This window comes from Cibotium barometz, chromosome 60, assembly GCF_041138505.1.
Source record: "Cibotium barometz isolate CiBa-2024 chromosome 60, ASM4113850v1, whole genome shotgun sequence".
Classification (NCBI taxonomy): domain Eukaryota; kingdom Viridiplantae; phylum Streptophyta; class Polypodiopsida; order Cyatheales; family Cibotiaceae; genus Cibotium; species Cibotium barometz.
In genome coordinates, this window is record NC_141105.1 from 11,072,516 (window position 1) to 11,082,210 (window position 9,695).

General features: G+C 40.4%; 1 protein-coding gene across 4 annotated transcripts in view; it reads left to right on the forward strand.

Moving 5' to 3' along the window:
- LOC147604972 (uncharacterized) overlaps nt 1-8,630 on the forward strand; it is a 45,938-nt gene extending 37,308 nt beyond the window's left edge. For 2 of the 4 annotated variants that reach the window (XM_086794208.1, XM_086794212.1), the window contains exons 14-16: nt 7,723-7,805; nt 7,973-8,191; nt 8,342-8,630. In XM_086794208.1, the coding sequence (XP_086650334.1) occupies nt 7,723-7,805; nt 7,973-8,095 (206 nt within the window). In that variant the 3' untranslated portion in view covers nt 8,096-8,191; nt 8,342-8,630. The remainder of the gene's footprint in view (nt 1-7,722; nt 7,806-7,972; nt 8,192-8,341) is intronic. The other 2 variants (XM_086794213.1, XM_086794210.1) reach the window with 1 other exon arrangement.
- Nucleotides 8,631-9,695: the final 1,065 nt, after the last annotated feature.

The window sequence follows — 9,695 nt, forward strand, 5'->3', positions numbered from 1 at the left end:
TAGTTCCTAGAATTTGTTTTTCAAATGTTAACTGTCAAGGGATTAAAACAAGTGATTGTTTATCATATAAGGACGAATCAATCATCTCTACTGGCCATAGAAGTGATTTGAATATCCTCACATGTTGAGACAATCATCCTATGAAATTGTGCTTGTATCTTGGGGGTGCACACGCAAGATATTTGTACAATAAATTTGAGAAATTAGATTGGGGAGAAAACCTTTTGTGAGAAAAAACATAGGAGGGTGATCAAATTAAGAAACTAGTGAGAGACTGAATAGAAGGATAGACCAAAACTTTGTTTAGATAAATTTTCAAGATATATGTCATTAACGTGCATATTATAAATTATTAAGATTATAACTCCATTAAGGTTTGAATAGTTGACGTGTGAATGCCATCCATTGGATGCTTTACACTAGGACGATCATCCAAGATCTTGAACCCATCTCTCAGACAAACATGGGTCTAACTTCGGATGTGTAATTCCCAGAGGATCATGCTCTTAGATGTGTTAATCCCAAGATACTAGATGTGTAATTTTTAGAAAACTAATCATCTCAGATATGTTAATCTTGATAATCTTTGGATGTGTCAATCCCAAGGCACCAGATGTATAATTCTCAAAAAATGAAGATCTCACATATATTAATCCAGAGTGCCTTTAGATGTGGCGCTATGATAAGTATTTGATAGTTTTGAGCTTTTCAGATTCAATGAAAGAAGCAAGTTCACCCTTGCTCGTCTCTAAAAATCGTAAGAAATGCCGAATTAGTTGGAAGCACTATTGTCAATCTAACCACAATTGGAGCTAGAATCACTTATGAGATGCCATGAAAGTACACCTTCGTGAAAGGTTTTGTCCTCTAGGATTTTGAGAGTATAAAATGAATGAATTTTTAGAGCTAACCCAAGAAAGGAAGACCCTAAAAGAATACCACCAAACTTTTGTTAAACTTCTCCGATTTGCTCCAACCTCATCAAGAATGTAAAACCATCCTCTATTTCAGAAGCCATAATTATAGCCAGAGACTGTGATAAAGTTTTTTTACATAGAAAGTGTCGAGAAGGACATGAGTCCTTCCATGTTAATCAAGAGGAGGTCTCCTAATTCAAGAGGAATGTCAAGCCCACCCCTGGCTACAAGGAATCATGAGCTAGAGCAAAAATTAGGTCAAGAAATAGGGATAGCAGGGTTAAAGATAACCGAATTCAACAAGTATTTCTATCAGTAAATAGAAGAGGATTGGTGCAAGATTCATGTGAAGTAATGTGCATGATGAATAGAGGTATTCTACAAGACGATTCTAAGATTATGAGATTGCTATCATAGGTTAGATTGCGTAAAGGATTGATTTTCTTACGTTTTTCCATGATAAATTGTTAAGTACCATATTACATGGGAGTATAGAAAAAGGAATTCGAAGATTCATATCATATGAGAGGTATATGGATGCATGAAATTAGGATAATAAGGCCAATTAACTTTAGAATAATATAGACATTTTGGAGGCACAACAAAACAAATCAAACACATGAAATAAGGGACTTGAAACAATGTTTAGATAAAAGAAGATTTCTACCTAGTGGGGACACCACTTTGAAAGAGATAGGAGGATTTACTTAGATACTACCCCAGCTCGCGAGATGAGAATATCTCGAATCTTTTAAGTGGAGGAGATTGTAAGGTCCCTTCCAAGCCATGTATGTATGTGTCTCTTTTAATATAGATTTCAATAAGAAAAGAGAGTGTAATTAGAGAAGAGTGAGACAACAAGGCTAGAAACATTAGGAAAGTGTTAGAATAAAAATATTAGCTCCAAAAATCCTAAAAGAAATAAGAACAAAAGAATAGTTCTATTAAGAGATAAGTATTCCCAAAAATAGAATTTCGAGTTTAGGTGATAAGAGGTCATATTTAGAGTACTTTTACACATTTACAGTCCATGCATACTAAAAATGTGGAAAAACAACGCGTTTCTAAAGATGGTGCGTTTGTGGCTATATACAGACGTTTTTGCCTTCCCGTTCTTTTGACTGGTTATATGACTATATTCTGAGTTTTTATCAGAGAGTTATGGCCGAAACAATTTGCTGTTTCTGTCAGGGTCTCTACACAGAGAAAACTGTGAGAAGGCAGCAAGTAGCCTCAAGGTAATCCTAGAGTTTGAGATGTATATATCCCTTCATTCTTATCTAATATCTTAGAAAAGAAGCTTAGATTGCTATGGTCTTTCGGAGAAAGAGACCAAAACTCCATAGCTTTTCTTTTAGAGAAAGAATAGTATCCCGTAGCCTTGTAAGAGAAGAAGGCTATTTTGCCATAGACCTTAGAAAGAGAGAAGAGTCACAGTATGAGTAAGAGAAGATAAAGCTTGGAGATTATTGGATGATTTAAATCAAAAGACAAGGTATTAGAAGGCTCTATTCTCATATGTCAAGTTCTAAAGCTCTTGTTAACCAGCAAAGACAACGATAAATGACAAATTTCTATAAGGTATATACATATTTTGTTTTTCAATCATATATCATTCTTAGGGGTTGAGGTATGGCCCCGGCTTCTCTATTAATTGTTCATAGTGATCTATTTGATTGATTTACTATTTAAAGTTTGTATTCTTTTAAGCAATAGCATATGTCTTAATAAAGAACGTCTTATCGCAATCTCAAGTTGAAATGCTAAAATCTTTGTGAAAACGATTGTTTTCTTAAGAAGGTAACATGGATTCTAGTCCTATGGTTTAGTTGAGTAAATGGATTGTTATCTTGGTTAAATTAAGATACAGGTACAACTCTCCCTGCCTTGACGCTGCCCCGTTCTTGTTCTTATATAGCCGGACGGCGGAGACGTTAGTAAGGCTCAGAGTTGGCCCATGGTATCCCTCGTACCATTGGGAGAATGAGGTTCGCCGATTGAGGCGAGTGATTGTGATGCTGCTTAGTTCTGAGGGCCCAGGCTAGTGCGGTGAATTAGCCCACCCTAGTGCGCAGACATCCCTCTGAGGGGTGGGAGGATCGAGCGATGGAGCCTGAGAGGGCGACAGGCCGGCTTGAGTCCTCGCCAGCGGCCGAGGATGAGGTGTATGGTCCCGTAGGGTTTTGCCCAGCATGTGAAGGCTGGAAGGCCGAATTCTAGATCATCGGCGGTATAAAGAAAAAGAATAAGAGAGTCAGTTTGGCTTGTATGAAATTGATTCATGTTTAAACTTTTTTTATAAATCTTGTCTTTGGCATTATTGTATTGTGTAAAAAGGCTGTTTTAACAAACCTCGTGAAAAGGGCCTTAATTAAGAAACATGCTTATTTATGTCAAACAGTGTGGTAGGATTAATTAGAAAACAAATTGACGCGTGAGTAGGGTGGAAAGTGGGAGGATGGAATGCCCCGACGGTACCATCCTACGGACGGGTGGACCCGATTAGTCGGGTAGCTTTCCAACAGATTAAGTGAAAGCCCTACGCTAGATAATTAGGTTCTTGGGCAACTCTATTCTAGAAGACTAGGCCAGCGGCTGTGCCTTGCATAAGATGAGGAAAAAAGCGTTGTCTCTAGAAATTAAGTTTAGTAGTTGTCCAATTTATGATCAATTGCCCTATGGGTGATTTGATGCTTAGAAAATCACGCTTCCCCTGCGGGATAGAGCTAGATCATACCTATAAATCGTATCCTTGAATCTCTACAGGGTCAAGGTGTCGATGAATAGGAAATTTTTCCCAAGATAAGACTTAGTGGACTATCTTAAGTGTTTCTCCCATTTTAGAAGGGAGGAACCTTACACAAATCGGCCAGCTGTAGAGGCTGTCGGCCTGTTGTGGACATGAAAATATGGTTAAATTCCTTAAACTGCTGCGAATGCCTACCACATACGCTGCCTTGTCTCCAGTCACTTGCCACATGCTCTTTGGTCCCTCTGCTGGCTGCCGACACTGCTTTCTGGCTATCGACAGGGGTCCCAAGCCCTCTTGGGGATGATGATGTTAATGCTGTTGATAATGATGATGTGTTGGGATTGCTGATGATAATGATGCTAACTTGTCACCGTGCAACTCGAAGGGTGTGCACGTGACACATCTAATACGTAACTTACCTGGCAATTTATAATACTAGCTGTCATAAACTAGCACTAGATTACCTTCTTTAAACTTTCGCACCTTAATATTTTGATTATGCCATGCTTTTCTATGCTTTTACAGAGCTTTCAAAGCAGTGATGTCATCAGTTAACCATGTGTCACTGCCCCATGGTTTGTGTTATGAGAAAGATAAGGCTCACAACCTATAGAAGCATGTATCAAAGTGTTGATTAAACACAACATTAATCAAAGCTTCTTTGTACGTGCAATCATTTTGTTTTAACGGTAGCTAATACTTCACTCTTGTGCCCAAGTGGCCACTGGTGACTGCCCAGCTCCCAACTGTGCGCAGTCCCTTCCGCCCGACTGTGCGCAGGTGGCCGCTTCCTTCCGCTGCCCCCCCCCCTCCCTGACTGTACCCTACTGCACGTAGGTGGCCCAGCTTCTGGTCTCTCCCTTCGAAAGGGGGAAATACATTAATCACAACGGAGCAGCAAAATCGACAAACACCATGACTTTCAGATCACTTTTGGCGGCTCTCAGCAATGCAATAAAAGAAATGGAGCTACTTTTAGTACCCGGGAAGGAGACCAATGCACTAGGAGCTCATGCAAAGGAAGGCCTTCGGTGCATACGTGGCATATTGGTGATACAAGAAGAAAGCCATGCCAAGGAATACAAAGCCAAACATCAACATAATGAAGAGATGACTCGCAAGCTCACCTCAATGGAAAATGAGATGGAGGGAAAGGACGTCATGATCCAATAACTTCAAGCCCAAGTGGAGACCCTTAAGAATGACATGGCCATCACCATGGAGGATCTCAAGAAGGTCATGCCGGAGGAAGGAGAATTGCTCCGTCTAGAGGAGTTAGCCTGGGGATATGGAAGCCAAGATTGAAGCGACCAAGCACACTTTCTCCATGGAATGGAAGGACGTGGTCAAGAAGGGCATCAAAGAGGAGGCCGAGAAGGAATGGAAGGTGGTCACAAGCAAGTCCAAGGGACTTAACTGGGTGGAGATTGTAAATGCAACCATCCAAGAAGAGAAGATGAGACATGTAAGAAGACTTAATGTGAGAGTGACCGGCATAGTGAAGAAAGAGGGTACCACACCCCAAGAGGACAGGAAACAACTATGCCACAAATTGGGATATAAGGATGAAGACCCAACTCCCTTCCTCAAAGCATGGTGGGCAAGGAAGGAGCTTTCACGCCAATCAGGGTTGTTTCCATACGCCGTATGATGGCATACCATACGGAATACCGTACGGTATGATACCATATGTACTCGTACGGGTTCGTACGGATTTTTTTCAGATTTTTTTTTTCAAAAATAAAATTTTCTCCAAAAAAAGTAAATTTTTTGGTAGGTAATGGTGTTTCTTTTGCTTATCTATGGCTGTTTGAGCTTCCTCTGTACTATGATGCTTCCCTCCTCTCTAAAATACTCCATATCTGGACTTGGAAATACCTAAGTTTATAAGTATTTTTTTAAAACACCGTATTTTGTCGTACGATAAGAATTTTTTTTAATATCGTACTGTATTTTCCCGTACGGTATTGTATCGTACGAACCGTACGGTATCGTACCTGACAACTATGTTTGATACCAATGCAAGAGAGGGAGTAGAGAGAGAGTAAAGAGAGAAAATAATGCACTCAGGTGGAGTAGCACACATGCATTCTATGGGAATACCACCATAGCCAAGAGCTTGGAGCATTGGTCATCTTCTTGAAGCATTAGTCCTTTGTGTGTCTAAGCTTCTTGCAAAAGCTGCATTTGATAGCCCTTTTGTCTTTTCCTTTTATGAACAGGCTTTGTCAAGGTTAAATGCTCTGTCTTGTTGCTCTTTGAGATGACGATCTTCATCTATCAAAGCTGCAATAATGTCATCAAAAGAAGTCTGTCTATTCACTCTAAGATAAGTTAGGATGTTAGCATATTTTATCAAATCTTCAATGTTGGACAAGAGGACAATTTTTTTGTTGTAAGCATCTCCTCGACATTTAGACTAGCCTTTGGATGTCAGCATATTTTGTCAAATCTTCAATGCTGGACAAGAGGACAACTTTTTTGTCGTCTTCATCTGCTCAACATTATGTCATCTTCATCTGCCTTTGGGTTTCTCCTCGGTGCCGTTGACCACTTTCCAAACATCATTACACATTAGTCGACGAACCTTTTTCTGCCAAGTAGGGAAGTTAGTTGCGTAGAACTTCTCGAAAGCAACATTGCTTCTGTTTAGATCCATGGTATATGTGGAGGCTAAGAATGTAGGGGGCTAACAGGTTGGCTTGCTATCAAATAGCAATTTTCCCCATACTGGATTGAATGTGAGTGCTTGAAGAGAAATTGTTGGATATTCGGAGCTTCAGTGTGTGAACATTCCCTATGAGTGTATGTGCCCTCAAAGGTGAATGTGTGCAAGTGTGTGTGAACAAGGGCTTATAGCCACTTAAATTTTTGTGTGTGTAAGCAGTGATGTCTCTTGTCACTAACCCAGTGAGTAGAGTGTTGAGAAAGATATGGCATTTTGCCTATAAAAGCATTGTACCTTGTAAACTTTAAATCAAACAATACAATCAATCCATTATATTGTGCAATCTTCAGCTTTTAGTTTGTTAAGTCACACACTCCCTCTCTCCTTCTGCACCCACACCATGGAGGTCCATCATCCTCCATTGTGTTGGATTGTGAACCTTGAACCTCCACAGTTGGTATCAGAGCTGGATTGTCTTCCTGTTGTCACTATGGAGTGCCGCTGCCCAGAGCCTTTTGCCACCGCTTCACTATGATACCATGAAAAGATTGGGGGAGGAGAGAGAGCTTGAGCTTTTGCAAGCGCGTACACACTCACAACAATGGATAACACACACAAAGAAGGTTGAAATCTTCTTCTCTTTGTTGCTCTCAGAAGAGGTCTACAAAAGATAAAGTGAAAAACCAACATAAGTACTAGAGTAGGTACAAGCGGTCCATAATGTGAACACGCTAAGTAGGTGAGATGGCAAGATAAGTATGCCATAACTTGATTGGACTAGGTAGGTGTAGTCCAGCTGTGGAATCACTGGCGAAGATCCGTTGTGTCAGTTGCCAAACACGTCAGTGGTGTAAATGTGGAACGGTCACCCATGCGCGTCATGAATGCCAAGCTCGTGTTTGGCCACCGTCGTCTATTGTTCGCTTGCCTCTGCTTGGCTGCCTCATTGGCCACTACAGGCACCTGTTGTTCACTCGTTGTTGCCTGACTGTGCTGCTAGTGCTCTGAGCTGAGGGATATTGATAAAGCTTACTGTGTTTTACGGGCTTCTCCCACCCTATGTTTGGCATGATGAAATTTTTACTTTTAATAAGTTGGCTATTCTTTCTTTCAGCTACACTGTTTTGTTGAGTTGCATAAGCCACAAAAGCAAATCATCAGGTGAAAGTCAAAATGTGTTTTTATGCTTCATGCTGGGCTACAAAATTAAAAGTTGTTTCCTTCCTCCTCTCAATCTTGCACTTTATTGTTCTACAACCACACAGAAATCCTCATTCACTGATAGGTATCTGTATTCCAATATATTTTCCATATTCTGCTGGAAGACAAACTTGTAATGCTGCCTCTTGAGTGTAAATAATTATTTTCATCTGCTTGTGTCATAGAGGGTGCTCCAACACCTCTGGTCAGCTTTGTTGGCAAGCAGCAGTATACAAGGTGTGCAAAAGATATTTACTATTTTCTACAGGTAATTTAACCTTAGACCTAAGGATCCACATTCAACTTTGTAGCGCATGCAGAGGTTTCTCTTGCTGTAGGTTTTGCCCCTGTAGAAGCAGAGCGTTAACACACACAGTTTGTGTGCTTATCTTTTCATCATGAGCTGATATGCTTTTGTTGCTGTGGTTGATACAGTCTTCAGTCTTTCTAAAACAATTGGTGTATAGTATTTTGGAGACTCTCCTCACAGCAACTTTTCCTGAGATGACCCGCATTATTCTTGATATACGGCAAGGATCTGGTCAAGTCATGATTTGAGTCTTTGGATGTGAGCTTAGGCAGTTCCACGGTTGTGTTGTAGTAACTTGGGATTGGCCAAGCTTCAGAGAGTCAAATGCTGCTGCTAAAGAAAGGGTAAACTCTCCAGGTAGCCTTAACTGAAAGATGTAAAGCTGTAAAGTTCTTTACTAGGCTTTAACACTCTTTTTTGGGGTGGGTTCTTCTTCTTCTTTTTTTTTTTTTTGGGGGGGGGGGGGGGGGTGTGTTGTGTGGTGTATTGAGCAGGTGAGGAGGCTTGGTATCTGGTGCTTAGACTCTTCATATTTCCGGAGCTCCAATCATCCATAAGATAGGAGTGGAGTGAGATTATATGCTGGGATTGTGGTTCCTGCTTGTGATTTGATAAATGGGTTAATCCTCCTTTGGGTCTTTGATGTACGTGAAAGCAAGTAAAGCCACTCTTTTTGAGTACTTTGGTTTGGTTTGCTCATTGTAAGAGGTAATATCCCAGCAAAGGCTTCAATCAGAGCATATTTTTACGTGGGTGATATAAAAATCTGATTACACTCTTAAATTCTTTCTATCTTTAGCGGTGAATTTGCCCTATCAACTACTAATTTGCTGTACTAATTCTTTCTATTTGCTATTTCCCGTAGTGCTAGGCTTCATTATGGCCGAGTCTGCCCTGCATCTCCGGAGGTTTGACAGAAACTCAGTACGAAGGGCTTTGTGCGAATATATGCTCTTATGTGTGTGCGTGTGTGTGTGTGTATGTGTGTGAGCATATCTTGATACAGAGTTCTACACCCACTATTGGGCACTGATGATGTTAGTGCGGATGTTGTAGTATCTAGTTCATACTATGCATAATGGAGTTGATAGTTATATAGTCTTGTGGGTTGACTACCATGATTATATAACATGCACGTTCCTAAAAGGTGAATTTGGGCATGTTCTTGGATTCATCTAGGTATATAATTCAGCCGTATTAGCGGACATGTAGATTTCGCATAGTGAAGTTTTCGTCCGAGTTGCGGCCAGTTGATATTGTGCTTATTCTTTCTATCTTTAGCGGTACAGTTGCCCTATCAACTACTTATTTGCTGTACTAATTCTTTCTATTTGCTATTTTCCTTAGTGCTAGGCTTCATTACGGTTGAGTTTGCCCTGCATCTCCAGAGGTTTGATAGAAACTCAGTACAAAGGGCTTTGTGTGAATATATGCTCTTATGTGTGTGTGTGTGTGTGTGTGTGTGTGTGTGGAGTGTGTGAGAGCATATCTTGATACAGAGTTCCAAACCCACTATTGGGCACTGATGACGTTAGTGGGGATGTTGTAGTATCTAGTCCATACTATGCATAATGGAGTTGATAGTTATATAGTCTTGTGGGTTGGCCACCATGAGTATATAACATGCACGCTCCTAAAAGGTGAATTTGGGCATGTTCCTGGATTCATCTAGGTATATAATTCAGTCGTATTAGCAGACATGCAGATTTCACATTGTGAAGTTTTCGTCCGAGTTGCGGCCAGTTGATATTGTGCTTATTCTTTCTATCTTTAGCGATGCATTTGCCCTATCAACTACTTATTTGCTGTACTAATTCTTTCTATTTGCTATTTTCCTTAGTGCTAGGC